At 43.7% G+C, this 18,313-nt stretch overlaps 1 protein-coding gene across 4 annotated transcripts in view; it reads right to left on the minus strand.

Annotated features, from left to right (window-relative positions):
• The window catches only part of Ddx31 (DEAD-box helicase 31), a 64,128-nt gene that overhangs the window by 35,732 nt on the left and 10,083 nt on the right, over positions 1–18,313 (minus strand). For 3 of the 4 annotated variants that reach the window (XM_055599906.1, XM_055599909.1, XM_055599910.1), the window contains exons 7-14: positions 16,341–16,385; positions 14,855–14,896; positions 13,888–13,952; positions 11,721–11,840; positions 11,479–11,585; positions 10,383–10,591; positions 9,553–9,729; positions 5,141–5,200 (exon numbers count right to left, since the gene is read on the minus strand). In XM_055599906.1, the coding sequence (XP_055455881.1) occupies positions 5,141–5,200; positions 9,553–9,729; positions 10,383–10,591; positions 11,479–11,585; positions 11,721–11,840; positions 13,888–13,952; positions 14,855–14,896; positions 16,341–16,385 (825 nt within the window). The remainder of the gene's footprint in view (positions 1–5,140; positions 5,201–9,552; positions 9,730–10,382; positions 10,592–11,478; positions 11,586–11,720; positions 11,841–13,887; positions 13,953–14,854; positions 14,897–16,340; positions 16,386–18,313) is intronic. The other variant, XM_055599908.1, reaches the window with a different exon arrangement.

Consider the following 18,313-nt stretch of genomic DNA (forward strand, 5'->3'; position numbering starts at 1 on the left):
GATTACTTGTGGCTCCACGTCATAGGGAGGCCTACTGGCTGAACATGGGAAATGCTTAATCCCTGGACTAAGTGGTGTCCACCAGCTTTCTCTACTGACAAGAGACATTAATTGGGGAGTCAGACTCAAAGTCATGGGAGTATCATCCCTAAACAATTCACCCAAGGGTCTCCATTCTATGGCTGCTCCTTGTCTGTATTAAGTGCTACTATGATGATGCAAAGGATGACTTTCCAAGTCCACCATGCTTTCCTTAATTGCACTGCCAAGAAATGTTTGTGTTCAAAACAGCCTCCCCTACCACTTTTTTTTTTTTCTTTTTAAGTAAGGATTTTGCCAGGTGCGTAGGCTCAGGCCTTTAATATCAGCACTAGTGAAGCAGAGGCAGGCAGATGTCTGTTGAGGCCAGCCTGGTTTAGACAGCAAGTTTCAGGATAGCTAGGTCTCCAATAATATCTTAAAAAACAAATCAAAACAATGACAAAAGTAAAAATTTGGAAAAACACCTTAGTCAATGCTAAGTTTTTGTAAGAAGCAAGGAAAGGACTGAACAAGATATTTGAGCAGGACTGGGCTACACTTCTAAGTGTGTAAGTGGAAGCTTATGCCATCAGCCCAGCATCCTCCAAAAGCCCAAAGCTGGTGCTGTGGAGCTCACAATCTAGAGTGTGTGTGAGAATGCAGCCTAGAATGTTCTCTACAGGGAGCAGAAGCGTGCAGCACTAACCACTGCCAATGTTTAGGAAGACGGAGGGTTCTTTAGTCTGCTAGCTTTCAGTGCTCTGCTGCGGGGACACAAAGTCTGAACTTTACAGAGAGGCTATGTGAAACGCCTGATGTCCCAGACCTGGGCTGGACAGACGTAGGAAATTACAAGAGCATCTGGATGAAAATGGCTGCAGAGGCTATGCCTGCTTGTGACAAGCTCCATCCAACACAGCAAGCTTGGTAAATTCCACCAGGAGAGATATTAAATTCTACAACAGGACTGAAGATACAGCTTAGTGGTGCAGCACTTGGCTGGTGTGTGTGAGGCCATGGGTGGGCTCCCAGAACAACACAACTGGTGAGACAATTTTCTAATCTATCACTACTTTTTCCATTCCACCCAGCCACCCACCCACCATGTCCATCTCTTGACAGTCTTGCTAAAAGGCCCAGGCTGAACTTGACCTCTATTCCTCCCATATCAGCCTCTCAAGCCAGGACTGCAGACATGTGTCACTGCAGGCTGTTTCTTCTGTTGGGTAGAGCTTGCAAATAGCCAGGCCCTTCCACCTAGGCTTAATCCAGACACTTTCTGCATCCCCTGTCCAGGCACCAGAGGCCGAGGGAAGGAATCAGACTTGGTCCACAGCAGGGAGGACTGGTACCAGCACGGTAAGCATGGGAGCCAGCCAGCCCAGGGCCGGTCAGCTCACTGCGCCAAGACACCTACCCTGTACCATGGCTAAGAACTACCTTGCTAATGAAGGACAAATGAGACAGTGTATGTAGGAACCATCCTAGAATTGTAACCCAAGTGTGCTGCTTCATAATAAAGAAATAGTGGCAATACTTAACACTTCTCCACTCTCCCTCACCACATTCTGCTCAGCCCTTAGAGAGGCAATAGCTCGTCTTCCAGAAAAGTGTTAGCTACCTACACTAGATAAACAGGAAACTGACTTGCTGGAAAGGTGCTGAGAGCTGCCCTCTCAGCTCTCAGAACTTAAGCCTGAACACAGCCTCATTTTATTCCTTTAACTTAATTAGGGCAAAAGAATCACTAAAGTCAGCTCTGAAAGACATTCACCAACGAAGCCTTGAAGGCCCTGGGCTCGACAACTGGCGGCCTCCATGAGACCCAGGAGTACAGATGGAAGGCAGCCTGCTCAGGTGCCAGCCTGTCAGTTGGATTAAAATGACTCATTTATTTACCCAAGAACCTCACAAAGTGCTTTTACTAACAGGGAGAGGGGGCCTGCCATCTCTCTGAGAAGGGACGCACAAATTCGACTCTGACGCCTTCCTGGCCTGCCAAAAGTCATTATTGCCATGTGTGGAAAGCCATCAGCAGGGTACAGGCCCCCGTTGTCCGGGTGACAGATTGGGCTGCGTAATCAGAGGAGGAAGGGGAGAGTACAGAAGCTGTCAGAGGCAAGAGTTCTTGGCTGGAGCCGCCAAAAAACTGGCAACATGAGTTAGCGTGACTGAGTAAACAGCAAACAATCTCCAAATGATCCTTCCATTAGCAGAGAAGAAACAAAGTATTAAGGATAAACTTGCCCTGAAAAGCACAACCAGAGAAGCATAAGAACCATACTTATTCCAGGCACTGAACTCAGTCTGGGGACATGCACAATCCTTGCTCCTTTGTCTTTTGGTCATTGGCACAGTAAATTCCCTAGGAGGAGAGGAAATTAAGAACTGTAGACAACGGAGGATTTCAACCAGGGAAAACAAAGCAAAAGCAAAGAGCCAGTGGAGGAGGTGGAGGGGCACCGGTGACCAGCATGTGTCTGTTAAGTATGAAACCTACCTGGTGGATACCATGATCCATCCATCCTAGCTGTATTTAACCAACAGACTCAGAATCCAGAAGCTTCTCCTTTCTGAGGAAGGCACTGCATTCCACTTATCCAGGGACAACCAAGGAAAACAAGTACACCAGAAAAAAAATCCTGGTGCTGACCTTAAAACCAAAGAGTCTTTAAAATTTCATTTTGTGATCACCCAGTAACACTTTCCTGCATGGAACTAAAGACAGAGTACTCCCTGATTTGGCTCTGGGCAAATCAAGTTGTAACAATGAACAGGCAGAAAAAAAAATACTCTAAGATAAAACAAAGTCCTGAGCCTAACTCTTGATTTTTCAATCCTATTTTAAAAAACAGGACTTTAGAGTTTCAATATCCTTTCTCATCCTCACTCTTTGCCTCATTTATGTTTTACTTGAGAAAGGGTGTCCTGAGGCCTAGGTTTGGATCTTCCTGCTTCCACTTCTCCAATGCTGGTATTACAGGGAGGTATGTACCACCACACCATCCACCCTTCCTCAGAAAGACTTCTCTTGTACCCAGCAAGCTTCAGTCCCAACTCTTCTTTCCTTCTGCCTGCCTGGCCCCTCTCCACAGCCCTATACTACTGAGCCATGTACGTATGTGGCCCTGAGAAAGCCACAGGAAATTAAAAAGGTCCTAGCTTGTAAGACAAGTATATTTAAGTTGAACACATATCCTACATACCCTTCACTGCTACTAGCAGGAAAAAAGAAATGAAGTAGAAAAACTTGCAAACAGTAAAGAACACTATAGTTACAGCAAATTCTCCATATTCCATAAAGACAGCCATTTAGTCTTCTCTAGCCTTATTAAAAGAATCTTTTGGCAATAAGTTAAAAGGTAAAAGGCTTGGTATAAAGGGGAAACTCTCCACACAACAATTAACAACATGATTCCCTTTATCAAGAGAAACCAGTTCTCCATCTGCCTCACCCCGACACGGCCCTCATTCCTCATTAGCACCATGGAGGCTCCTGGAGTGTTCAGATAGCCTGGCAAGCAACAGGCTGCTTATAAGGAGGCAGAGTGACATTATCTCCCCAGCCCTAGAATCATCTATCCCAGTGTGGCTCACAGTGCTTAGAGAAAGCAAACAAATACAGGCGCAGCAGAGGAACACAGAGGAGCACACCACCTATCATCATGGATCCTGAGCTGCATCCTGGCTGAGAGGTGAGCCCTACTCAGTTCTGCAGTCTTCTCTGCAGCACTGAGGAAAGTTGAAACCAAAGCTGGGATCAATCTGCACAAGCCAACCATTATGACCAACAGACTTCAGGAAATTATATGTGGACAAGAGTTTATTTCCTTCACGGTAAAAGACACAAAGAAGTGTGGTGAGAGCTCCAGAACATTCCTGTTGGTGGTAAGGGCTCCTGGCCATTTTCTTACCAAGTACCCTACTTGGATTCCATCTTTGCTTCATGCATCTTAAGATGGTTTCAGAACAAGTGTGAGCATCTGACCATAAAGAGAAAGGTTATTTGCTCAGACATAGGTCCCCTTAGGAGGTACGTGGTTTAAGAGAAATTAAACAATGTATATAAGTCTGAAGGATGTATGCAGAACCACATTGCCACAGACATAGGAAAATACAGTTGCAGTGAGGTTTCTGGGTAGGCCTTATAGTAGATGGAAACACAGACAAACACAGACACCCACCCACCCACGAAGCTGACCTTATCCAAAAACTGAATTCTGAAAGAAACCAGACTCTGTTGCTTTTGAATCGGACACGGAGTTCCTCAGACAGTAACTGCAGTAAATGAGGCACTCAGATAGTGAGTGTCCCCTCAACACTGGCTTGCAAGGTTCTCTAAGCGCGCAGTCCAGTTTCCTACTGTATAAATAAAAGTTTCTCCAACAGCCATATGTAAGTTACGTCACCCACATGGCCCAGGAAGAGAAGGCATTTTAATCTTGGGAGGCAGTACAGCTAAGGAAAAGTAGGTCTCTAGGGAGGAGTGGGACATGGAAGGCATGTGTTTCAGTCTCAGAACAGCGTTGGGATGCACAGTAGAAGAGTGAGCTATGTGCTGGACTATAGACTGAGGCAAATGAACTGGCCTGAAGCTCCTAGGATGACAGTCTCAGACAAGAGCAGACAGAACCTGCCAGGCACCTAGACTTTTCTTTAAGGAGAGCAAGCAAAGGCACTGTGCTGTGCAAAGACTTTCTCAGCCCCAACTACTCCCAAATGCTGTAATTTACAAGTTTTTGGTTGGTAAATTCACACCTTTTCAGACTAACAGCTGCCACTATTAGTGAGCAAATCGCCAAGTCTTCTCAACAGTGGCAGCCAGTGCCATGTGGCACAGCCAGGTGGCAATCCAGAAGTACAGAGAAACCAGCTCCATCATGAGGCCAAGGTGCACCATCTGTCCAGGAGATTGGACACCAGACAAACTGTCAAGGGATCAAAAGTCACAGCCACCTCTAGGCATGGTAGTGCATACCTTTGATCCCAGCACTCAGAGGGCAGAGGCAGGAGGATCTCTATGAGGCCAGCCAGGACCACATAGTAAGACCCTGTCTCAAATAACAGCAACAAAATAACCCCAGCTACTGCTATCACAGGAGTTAATCTTGACACTTACCGTGCAGAGCAGTACTCCTGTACCAGATTGTGAAAACTCGTGAAACACAGAGGTTCTTTCCTGCAGGAACAGGAAAAGCAGATAAACTCTTGAAATAAATACTGGTAGGTGGGTTTAAACTCACAAAACTTCTCCAATTTTCTTCACTCTAACTTTTTTTTTCTGGTACAGAAAGGTTCAGGTTTTCACAGCACAAAGAGGAAGTGGCTTATTCACATCTCATGAGATACACTTGTATGACTGAGCCTGAGACCAAGTAAAGCAGCAGAACCTTGTGAGGAGCACATTTCAATAAGCCAGTATCAACAGGGTATTACATAAACTGCCATTCATTCATAAATGCCAGTGCCAGCAAAGAATACACCATCTTAAAATATTATTAAAGAAAAATTGTAGACAAATCAAACATTTACTGTTATTGTATCATGTAAATTTATCATCTATCTATCTATCTATCTATCTATCTATCTATCTATCTATCTATCTATCCGTCTATATCTATATTGAGACAGGGGTCTCACTATGTAGCCCTGGCTGTCCTACAACTCACTGAGATCTGCCTGCCTCTGCCTCAGGAGTGCTGCCACTAAAGGTGAAAATTAATTTTAAAGCAAAGAAATAGAAACCAAACCAAACCAACAAACCGACACTCTTTGTTAGACATCTAACTTTACCATTTATTCAAGACTAAAATAATTTGCACTAATGAGTGGATGTGCTTCTTTACGCTATAAATTCAATCTTGGCTGAGCACTGACACTACAGAACAAAAAGCACCTTTGATGTTTTTCAGAGCTGACATTCTGACTTCATAAACAGAGTGGAGAACACCAGCCTGCAGAAATCCATAGCACAAAATGACAAATGCATGCTCAGCGTTATTTCAAAAGTGTTTTCTTGCTTAGAAATCTGAGGGCCTAAGTTTGTTTCCCCAGAAACCACACCATGACCCTTAACAAAACCTGGGCATGGGGGCACACACTTGTAAGCCCAATGCCAGGGAGGTGCAGACAGGCAGATTCTTGGGGTTCCCTGTCAGAGATTTGCCTTTCAAAAAGGGAAGATGGTTTCTGAGGAACTGCCCTTCTTCCCTTACATACAGTGTGTGAACATGTGAAACTGTTGAAATTCACGTCCTATTTAAAGCCAAAAATCACTTAGTGACTTCCTATGACGCCGAAGACAACTTAAACATCGATTTCAAAAATCAAATATTTTAACAAAATACAATGTAAAAATATACTAATTTAGTATGTACACGTTAAGAAAGAAAAAGAGACTATTCCAAGGCTTTGTTTTCCATAATTAGACCATTGTTTCTTAACGAGAATTAATAGTTTGGACATACAGCACAAACACTGCATTTGGGCAGTACTCATTGCCATTGTGTGGCAGGAGTGTGCTACACAGCGCACACTGTATGTCAAAACCAGCGCTGCAGTGAAGTCACACAAAGCACCTCAGCTCTACCCATTTAACTTTCAGTTAGTTTTTGGCTTCTGTGTGTTCGTGCTGTATTTTCACAGCCTCCTAACACACAGTTTAGGAAGCTGTGCTCTAGGGGAATAAAGAAATACCAGTTTTTTCTTACAGGGCAACCTTCTGAAATTAAAAATTTATAAAGACTGGGCTTGAGAGATAGCTCAGTAGTACTTACTTTACACACACAAGGACCTGGGTGTGGGCCCTGATACATGCATACAAAGCCATTTTCGATCCCAACACTGCTGAGGTAGATAGGGATAGATGCCCATGACGTGCTGGCTAAACAGGATAGCCTAACTGATAAGGTTTGGGTTCCAATGAAACCACATCTCAAAAGACAAGATGAAAGATTCCTGAGGAGCCACACACAAGGAGACCTCTGGCCTGTACAAGCACAGGTAAACCTGCACCTCCATGTCCATGAACAACACCCACATACAATTTATAAAGTTACTCAGCCAGTGGTTGACTGACACTTGTAATCCCAGAACTCAGGAGGCTAAGCCAGGAGGACTACTCTGAGTTCAAAGCCAGGTTCAAGGAGAAACTGAGTACTAGGGCAAGCCTAGGCTACAGGCTGAAACTCTGGGTCAAAAGAAAAAAAAACACTGATAACTATAACAAACTAAAATTATATATTTCAATTGTAGAAAATGTGTATTTAAAGGAAGAAAATAAAATCAGCCTGCACTAAATAAAGCATGTCATAGGCACTAGTAACACCTCAATGCTTTTTAAGCTCCTTTTCCATGCCCAACAAAGTCAAACATGTGGGTCACAAACACTGTGCGGCACTGTACTGGTGATATGCTTTAATCAAGTACCAACAACAGGTAAACATCTCTGCCAATAAAAATCCAAAGACCACAACATCTCATGCAGACAAATAGGATCCAGCCAATCAGATGCAACGTTATAACATGACCAGTGTTTTGTTACCAGGTGAGCTTTCCTTAAATAACTCTTTATTCATGAGTGGTTCCCTCAATTAATTTTTTAAAAAGAGATCTGTGGTCGTAAAGGTGAGAGAATGCTGAGGCTTCAGCATGATCTCTCTAAAACGGACTGAGTGTGCCTAAGTCTGACTTTAACTACCTGCCATTGACAGATAAAATATAAAAACTACTAACGTTACTAAAAGGATGTCTCCCTGTAGGCACCGGCACAGCCCCACTGCACTATGGCGAACAGTTCTGGTCATTTGTGGGCTGCAAGCCCAGGGCACATCTCATCTGGAACCATCAAGGGACAGTGCCGCAAACCTTTACACCAGGGGCTTTTCAAGTCTTATGTAAGGACAGGTTAAGAAACTCACTGCCTAGGCTGTTACATATTCTGGGGGTGGGGGTGAGGGTGAGTTGTCATAGAAGCCTTCTATGATTTTCTTTCTCAACTGTGAATCTGTAGTCATGAATAGCACTGCAAAAGGCAGTAAAATAGCACTGCCTTGCCCTTTCCAGTCAGCAGGAGCATGGACCATGGACATCCACATGGCCTCTAACATCAGCATGTGCCACAGGCCTTCGCAGCACAGGCCACAGACATCAGCACTGGCACCCAGGACATGGGCCATGGACACCAATATGGTCTGCAGCAGCAGCAGCAGTCCCAGCCCATGGACATCACCATGACTTCACGTGGCAGACAGACCATGGGCAGCCACAGGGCCTTCTGTGGGGAGAAATGCTAAAATCTTATCTCAAGTCAGAGTCAGTAATTGAGCAATCAGAGCCAGAACACAAGCAGTGTGCCCCAAGGAAGCACACCAGGCAGGGCTGCCCACCTCACCCGTGAGCTGTACACTCTGCTATCACTTAACTATGGATATGTCCTGACCTATTGAAACCTCTTGAGTCTTTTAGGTCCACATAAGCTCCTCACTGTCTTCAGCCACCACCCACAGAATGGTTCTGGGAAACAAGGGCCCGAAGGACTAAAAACCAAGTTTACAGCAAAACCCCATGTAGCTATACATGGTATTCAGAACAAAACCTGGCTCAGCCAACCAGGGAGCTGAAAGCATAACAGGAAACTACCAAAGCCTAGAATATTCTGTGACTTGCATATGTGTAATAGCAAAGAAGCTGTGTCCACGAGTGACCTTCAGCAAGGTCAGTTATCTGGCCTCCATTTCCTTAATTGCTAAAGCCAAAGAACAAAAACCATTAGGGGATGGTTTCCAATCACCTCAGACCATTGCCATCTCTTTTAGTTCACAGCATGTCCATGCTACCCTGACTTGAAGCCTTTTGATTTTCTAAGATGCCCAGAAACCCTGTCACAAGATGGCTCCTACTTCAAGCCTATGCACCCTCTAGGAGGGAAGCATCCCTCCCAAGTGCCATTCAACTCCCTACAATGACCTTGCTAAGAGCCCAGAAGTGAGGCTTCCACAGAACATCTAAAGGCAGGGAAGGGTACTCTTCTTCAGGAAGCTCACTCTGCAGAGGGAGAACAGGGACTAAAGCCTTTTGGTGTGCAGTACCCTCTCCCAGCCCAAAGTGCTCACAGAGTGCAGCGCTGTGTCTTGTTGACAATGACAGCCGCCGCGCTCAGCAGTACCATATGGGATCCACAATTTAGCTCCATTAATGCTCTTAATTTGAAGACATCAAGCCCTAATTACACACTGGGTACTAAAAAGGCAAAAGCCTTCCCTGGTGCCAGCTACTTAGTGCTACTCAGTTGCCGTAACAGCTGGCTGAGATAGACACAGGCCAAGCAGGCCTGTGAGCTCTCTCAGGTGGAAGAGGCAACTCCAGAGAAGGAGCCCAAGGAACAATAGGCTCCCTCACAGCAGCTATCAGCAGCTCCCCCACTTTGGGTTTTCCAGCCCCCTGGCCCAGGAGAGCCTGAAAATGACATAAGTGAACCAGGACTCTATTTACCAAGCTTACTGCATATGGGGTGGAAAGCAGTGGGCTTACCTCCTGCTCCATGTTGCCATGCAGCCGAAGGAATGTCAGTGGCCAGGAGGCAGATGGCAGCTGCTCCGAAGTGAGGGACCCTGAGAGGCAAGGCAGGGTGTGAAGGAAGAGGCTGTAGTGGAACTCCACCAGCTCACAACTTGAGAAAAAGACAATCATCTTCTGGTCCTTCTCAAACTACACAAACACAAGGAGAAAGCAAGCACAGAGCCATAAGCATAGAAGCTCTCCAAATGAGCATGTCTCTAAGATCCATGTACATGGTGGCCCTGATTTGGAAACATGGTGACACAGCTTTTAATTATTTAATAATAGTAGCACTGATATTCCACTCTACAAAGAAGACAGACAGGAAAGTGACAAGAATTCCTCCTCAAAGAGAAAACAAATGTACTTTTAGGGTAAGTTGTCCCTTACACTTTGGGCCTGTCATAATCAGTAACCCCCAACTCCTAAAGCCATTACCTCATATCCCAGACTCACCCCATGAATCTGGTAAGCAAATACACTAGGTCTAGCAGTCTGCAAGAAACACTTCATTCCTGCATGCCTCTGCCGCCTGTGACATGCCCCTAATGTTTGCCCCAACAAGGCAGATTTCAAACTTAACGCTATGACCCTGACTAACCTTAACCTGGGCTCTTTACCTCTGTTTGGAATTCATAATCACACATGAACACACATGCCCTCACTTACCCATGCACTCAGAACAAAGGTGACAGCCCCTTCTTTTCTTGTCTTGGTGCTTTAGCTCATTGCTGTGTTTACCCAGCACAAATGAAGTATATACTACTTTCTTAGATCAGGCCAGATTTAAGTCACAGTCCTACCTTGCACTTCTGCAAGATGAAGGCCGCGAGGCAGACAAGGCGCAGCTTGCTGGGAACCAATACCACATGCTGGTCGAGACTCTCTGGTATGGCAAAGCTGTCTGGCTGGGTATTAGCAACTTCCTTAGGATTGGGCTGATCCCAGCTTTTGTCCAGGACAGAGATACTGACTGGATTGTGCAAACTGATATCGGCTAGCCGTGTTACACCTTAGATACAGTGAAAAGGACAAAACAGCGTGGTCACTTATGTACCCCAGAGCACCCATTCACAAAAGTCCAGCACTGATCTGCCCTATTGCCATGTTGGTGGGGTAATCCACAGCCCAATGCCCATTTATGATAGCAGTTTCTATGCGCTCATCAGACGTCTGTATCTCACCTTACCAAAGGTTCTTTGGTCACCACAAAACGTTAGATTAAAGTAGTTCAATAGACTTGGCTGCAGACCTTCTTAGGACCTTTGGGTAACGTCTACCATTACCCAAAAGAGTGAGGTCATAAAACAATCCCTAAATTTATTTGACCACAGAAGCCCTTTTTTGAAGATTATCTCTCAAGAGCAATGTTTCTTAGAAACAGTTTGGAAGTCACACAAACGGCACCTAACTTGTGTATCACATTGTGACTAGAAAATCAGCTAATACACAAACAGCCATGAAAGCACTGGTGGTGCCTACACAATGACACCTCACGTAGAGTGAAGCTGGTGAAGTGGTTCTGTTTTCTAAGCCTTTCTTTCTAATCTGCAAAACAGCCAAGAATTTCTTTCAAGGGTGGAGGAGTCAGGAAGGGGCTAGGAATGTGGGCTCTTAATGAGAAAGGAGAATGATCACACTAGAACTAGTGCTGAAGAGAGAGCAACACCTGCGCAGTGGGACCTGCCAATGCCTCAGCATAAAGCAAAACCAAGAAATGGCCCAGCCGGGCCTTCCAGGCACTTTAGTATGCATAGCAGCAGCCATCTCTCTCCTCCCAGGCCCTGGGTACCGGTATCTGCATACCCAGTGGGTATGAGGAGACAGTGGGGAAAGGCTGTCCCTTCTCCCTAAGAGAAACACCCATTGGCATCAGCCCACAGTTCCTTCTCAACTCACCTTCTGTGAGTGTTGCTGACAGCAGGACATTCTGACGTTTCTGACATTCAGCATTTATAGCATTCAGAATGACTGTGATGTCCTTCTCAAAACCCAAATCCAAGATCCTGAAGGTGTAAGAGAAAAGACTTTACCCTATGCAAAGAGAAAACCTGACACTACCAAGCTACAGAACTGATCTGGAGATGGCAGGACAATCAGCCCCTTTCTCTCACCTTCCCTGCTTCCTAAACTAGGCTCACCTGTCTGCTTCATCCACAACCAGCCACCGTATTCTGTTAAAGTGAATGTTCTTTGTGGATTTTATATGATCCACTAGACGGCCAGGAGTTGAGATAAGGATATTAATGCCTTTGCGGAGCCTGTTTAAATCATGTATCATAAAAGAAAGTATGTCAAACACTGGAGCAACAACAAACACAACAGACAGGCAGACAGTCATTCTGTGTCCAGCACAACTGCCAAAGCCTTAAGTCAAAACAACAAATGGGTAAGATTTCACTCTTTGTATAGAACTGCTAAGATCTAAAGATACACAGAATCATAACCTTAACTTTGAGAGAAATTTTTAAGCATATAACCCAAAGCTTTTTATCTGATTCACAGATTCTTTCTACAACATTCTGGATAGATGGACATCTAACTAATCCTTTTCTTCTTTTTAAAAGATCAATTCCTGCTCTCCCCACCCCAACAGGGTGTATAGCCTGGCTGTCCTGAAACTTGCTCTGTAGACTAGTCTGATCTCAAATTCAGAAATCCACCTGCCTCTGTCTCCCAAGTGCTGGGGTTAAAGGCGTGTACCCCCACTACCCAGCAAAGGATCTACTTTTTAAAAATTCATATCGTTATGACTGTTTTATGTATATGTATGTCTCTATATGAGTATATGCCACATGAGTGCAAGTGCTCAAAGAAGCCCTTAAACTGGAGTTACAGGCCTACGAGCCACCCAACCTGGCACTAGGGACTGAACTCTTGCCCTCTGGAAGACCAAGATCTGTTGACTATTCTCAGCCCCTTATTTTGTGTGTGTATATGTATACACTTGGGTGCTCATGGAGCCCAGAGTAGGGTGGTAGATTCCTCCCATCTGAAGTCACAGGTGTTCTGTGAGCCATCTACAGTGGTGCTGGATCCAAAGTCTGCAGTAAGCACTTTTAACCTTTTGAGACATCTTTCTAGCTCCCTAACCAGTTCTTTTAGGCTTCTGTGATAGAGAACCAGGCAGACTTAGATACTGTCAGGACACACATCCTAATAATCTGTAGGACACACAATCTAACTGTCAGGACACACAATCTAACTGCATAGACACACATTCTAACTGTTAGGGCATACATGATGGTAAGATGTTTTATAATATTGAACCTTTTGGGTAGCTGCCATAAAATGGGCCTGAGCTTTGCCTTATAGATGATATAGACTAAAGCTTACTTCTTTTTAAACTTATTCTTGGATAATTTAATAATATGTATCTAGCGGAAGACAGAGGACAATTTTACTTAGATAGTTTTCAGTCAAGTGGGGCAACATGCCTATACTTTGGCTATAGCATAAAATATAAAGAATGTTTAATCATAAATGAACCTTTGAACAAAGGATTTATGACAACTTTTGTCACTTCTAGTAGGAAACTAAAGTGCAGTGGCTGAAACTCCTGCAACAATCCAAAGCTATGAGCTAACCTTGCAAATGGAAGCCTCTGTAAGGACACAAAAAGATGAAGAGGGACCTGGACCCTTATTGCTGTTGTTTATAGCGGAGTCTAACCTGACCAATGTTTCTAAGTATCAAGCTTTATGTTCACTCTCAAGTTACAGCTGACTCAAAGAACTCTGTAACTACTAAAGTGCCATTTACCTGTCTAACAATTTTCTAATGATACCCATTGCAAGCTCCAATGCGGAGCTGGGAATCAATGCACTGAGAACTTGCATTAAGAAAATTATCGTCCTGTTTTGTTGTTGTTAGTGATTTTGAAGACAGAGTCTCATGTAGGCCAGGCTAGTCTTGAACTCAGTATATACCTTGAAACTCTTGCCTCAACCTCCCAGCACAGGCCACAAGGTCTGCTATCACCTTATTTTTATAAATCTAAACGGTAAAACCACAAACTCCCAATATGCACCAAAGGGAGTCACACGAAGGAGTGTGTACCAAACAAGAGGCCTGTAGGGCAGCCAGTGGATGGGTTAAGCAGGTCACAGCACTGTCATTAACCAGAAGAAGGGAATCTGCGACAAACAGTACTGTCTAGAGGTGACTCCTGACCTGTCTGTCTCTATATGGGATCAAGAGGCACAGTAGCAGAGGAGGCACTCTCTCAGGTTGAAGAGTCAAGTGTTACTGAACAAGATTGGGCAGACAGACTCCAAGAGTTGAATAAGCAAACCCACTTTCTCCTACCTAGCTTTTTCTGACTTCCTCTTCTCTCCGCCCATCAACACTCCAGGAACAATCCAGGTGAACGGCTAAATAAAAATACCAGAGCACAATCAACATAAAGCCTCTTCCCTAGAAGCAGAGCTGATCCTAAGTTCCTAGCATAAGCAAGTCTGCAGCAGGAAGCACACGGCTTTGCAGTGTGGGAGGAGTTTCTGTGCAGATACAGCCTGGGGACACAGAGGCACCTCGTGTTGGTACCCGCAGTGGTAGACCAGAGCTGTACAACAGCTTCCAGTGCTGTCAGGACAAATGTGAGCTTGTAAAAGGATATAATTAGCTCCCCTGTTTTTTCCCATGGTGTCCAAATAAAAACTATATTTCAGTTAAATTCACTGTCTTGCAGGTGGGGTGGGGGATAAAAAGCCAAGTAACACACTCACCACTCATTACTTACTAGACCACAGAAAAGAAAAATAGATTCCTGGTCAACCTTTGTAGGAGCTAAACCTTGGCTCTGCTGTCTTTTCTCTCTTGAATCCCCTTACAGGTTCAGGATGCTTTCCACTGGGTTAAATGGGGACCGCACCTTCAAGTCACTGCACATAACTGCACTTGTTACAGACCAGGGTATGCCAACAATAGCAATCTCTAGCAACTCCTAGCAAAAGTCATTAGAGGGTGTTGTGGCACACGCCTTTAATCCCAGCACTTGACAGGCAGAGACAGGTGGAGCCCTGAGTTCAAGGCCAACCTGGTCTACATAGTGAGTAGATAGCCTAGGCTACACAGAGAAACCTTGTCTCAAAAAAAGCAAGGGAAAAAAAAGTTATTGAGGTCTGCCAGTGAAATCTACCAAGTACTCTTAGGGAGGCCAGAGGCACTTTGGGAAGATGAGAGAGGAGCTATTCCCACAACACAGACTGTGCCACATGGCTCTTCCTTCACAATGTCAGAAAAAAAGACAACAAAAATTTATGGCTTTTCTTACCTTAAGCAGCTTCTGAACAGTGTCAAAGCTTTGCAGAGCCAACTGTAAGTATGAATGTTAGAGAGAGTGAGCAGAACTCCTTGCTTCCATTTTACATTTTTAAAGAAAAAACAATCTGAACTATCAGGGTGCAACACTAGATCTCAAGGCTTAGGCCAAGTAAATCCTACCTAGAGAATCCACCATGAAAATACCCTTTTCTTAAACTGGTTTTGGAATCTGTAAGTTTAGGGAATAAGGGTGAAGACATCACATATATTTCTTAGACATACAAAAATAGTGTTTTGTGCTCCCTCTGCTGGCTCAAATACCCAAAGTGTCACACAGAGAAGTTCATGTATAGGGTTAAAGAAAATCAGATAGGAAGTAATAAGTATGAAAGGGAAAACACAACAGTGGCCTGACAAGCACTTGGGGAACTTGGCATCACTCTAAAGCTGCAGCCGGCTATCTGAAAATGCAGGCGGTCATTCCTCAGTTTATAAATAAAACCAGTGAGCCCAATGGATATAGGAAAAGTAAACTAATATAGGTGGCAACCATTAAACATCATTAAAATAGCCCATTCAGGATCTTGTCCAAGGTTATGTTGTCCCCACATGTTCACAGCGCATGCAGCCTTCTACAGAAGTGACAGGTTTGCTGCTGAGAACTTTTCAACGTGCCTCCTGCATGTGCTCCTCCTGAACGAACAGAGGCAGGACAGAGCAGGCTGTATGAAAGGCTGACCAGGGGCCTGGAGAGATGGCTCAGTAGTTAAAGAGCACTGGCTGCTCTTGCAGAGGATCCAGGTTCGGTTCCCAGCACTCATACAACAGCTCAAAATCATCTCTTACTTCAGTTCCAGGAATCTGACATTCTCTTCTGGCCTCCAAGGACACTGTACACATATGTTGGTTAACAGACATACATGCAGGCAAAACACTCGTACACATAAAATAAAAGTAAATAAATTAAAAAAGAAAGGAAGGAAGGAAGGAAGGAAGGAAGGAAGGAAGGAAGGAAGGAAGGAAGGAAGGAAGCAAAGCTGTCTAGAAAATTTCATTTTCCAGCAAGTTCTCTGTGGACACATCACCCAGATCTGACAGAATTAATTTCTACGTAGTTCCCCGAAGAAGAAAGAATTTCAACAGCAACAAGAGCTTCATTTAAAAAAAAAAAAAGTTCATTTTTATATCCAAAATTTCAGTTACTTTCTCTAAAATATCTAAAGTATAAAAATGCAATGCCTACTGAAGGATCAGTAATAGAAGTATTGTTAGTTTTTCAGACAATGATGAAATGTTCTCTTGTACCTACCTAATAATTTTCAAGAGCACTTAAACCTTCCTCCTTGATAGCAATCAACAGAATAGTTCCCAGAAAGCAATGTGAAGGACGGCATGTGCAGTAATTTGTTTGCAGGAAAGAAGTGGAGAGAGCACTTCAAGTCAACAGGCTATCACTTACAATGTCTACAAACCTCACCTATATGCAAGCTGCTTACCTCTCTAGTGGGCACTAGGACCAAAGCATAGGGGCCGTCACTACGCTGTTGGTAGAAAAAAAGAAATGCCAATGAGTAGAGTGCCAGGTACAAGCTGAAGTAGGAGGGTTAGAGTTTTTTGTTTGGAGCAAGCTTGAGCTATATTAGATCCTGTCTCCAAGAAACAACAACAACAAAAATTATATATATATATTAATATGTAAAATTAGCATATATAATTAATATATAAAAATAGTATATATAGAAAATGAATGCCATGAGGAGGACCAAATGAAGGTCAGACTGAGACACATAAGGTTTATGGGTAGCCAGCTAAAAACATCAGAAGCATTTGTATGAAAGAAGGAGAAAAGAATGGTCATTACACCTATGACAGTCCTGCCCCATTCAACCAAAGAGGAGGAAGAAATATGTACAGAACTAGAAAATGGAAGGCAAAATTATAATCACAAGGAGATGATGTTATTTATCTTTGATGGGGAAACTATAACAGAATCAATAAGACATTTCAATCAAGTATAAAAATATGATGGCTTACAACTGTCTGTAACTCTAGTTTCAAGGGATCCAATGCCCTCCTTTGGCATCTACAGACAATGCATACACATGACACACAAGCATACATGGACACAAAACAAAATAAAAACAATAGCCAAGTCAGGCATGGTGGAGCACACCTTTAAACACAGCACATGGGAAGCAGAGGCAGGCAGATCTCTGTAATTCTGAGGCCAGTCTGGTCATTATAGTGGGTTCCAGGCTAGCCAGGACTACGTAGCAAGATACTGTCTCAAAAACAACAAGAAGCCAGAACAGGTGTTGTGGCAAATACCTATATTCATTCACAGCATTCAGAAATTAGAGCAGTGTAGTGAGCAAAAGACCAATTTATTCTACACAGTAACATTCCAGCACACCAAGATTATAATCACGACCCCATCTCTAAGGAAAGAAAAGAAAAACAACCAAAATTCAATGGTCTTTCAATATAAAAAATTAGAAAATGTAATGAAAAGAAAAACTTACTTACAATGACAACAAAAGATACAAACATTATATAAAAATGTATAAAATCTATGAGGCATGATAACTCATGTTTACAATCCCAGCACCTAGAAGACTGAGGAGGGGTATTCTGAGTCTGTGGCAGGATTTGAAAAAAAAAAAAAAACTTTGAAAAAAAAAAAAGTACCACATCTATATAAAGACAATTAAAACATAGCTGAGTGGCATGATTTCTTTTTAAAGGAAAGACGTACCCTCTTCTTAGAGAAGATTCAACATCATAGTGACTGCTCCCTAAATGAGTTCCTAACTGTAATGCAGTCCAAACAAATGCCATGGGGAATGTGAGCACACAACAGCAGAGCCACACACAGACAATTCCAAGGCAAAAGCCACTAAGACACATTTGTGGGAAACACATCCCATACAAAGTAACTTAAACTGTAGCAGTCACAGAATAGTGTGGCACACAGAGGTCACAATAGCAACTGGGGTCTGGAATAGAATCAAATACAGAAAGACTTGTAAAGCAGCTGCGTGCTGATGGAGCGTGACTAGGCATCATACTGCTGGCGGACACACACACTGGTAAAACCCACTAACAGATCAAGGCTGGCATTAGCTAGTAACACAAAACTACAAATCCCACTTCCAGGAATTATTTCTATACATCCACATGTGTGTAAAGGACCTGGAGAATATTTCACAGATGTCCAGAATTTTAACTGTTGTTTGCAGCAAGATACTGGATGGACATATTATGTAAACGGCACTCACTGATATGGGGATGGCTCAGTAATTTGTGACACACACATAATAGAAGGCAATGGGAGGAGAAGGGGTCTGAGCTACATGAGACCCTGCCACAAAGCAGCAAAACAAGCGAGTACAACCAGGGCAGGTCAATGTGGCACAGTGAGAAAACACCCCTGGCTCAACAATGACAGCACTACTGCAATCCAGGAGGA

The sequence above is a fragment of the Psammomys obesus genome, unplaced genomic scaffold, assembly GCF_907164565.1.
Source record: "Psammomys obesus unplaced genomic scaffold, mPsaObe1.curated_primary_1811, whole genome shotgun sequence".
In the NCBI taxonomy this organism is placed as follows: Eukaryota; Metazoa; Chordata; class Mammalia; order Rodentia; family Muridae; genus Psammomys; species Psammomys obesus.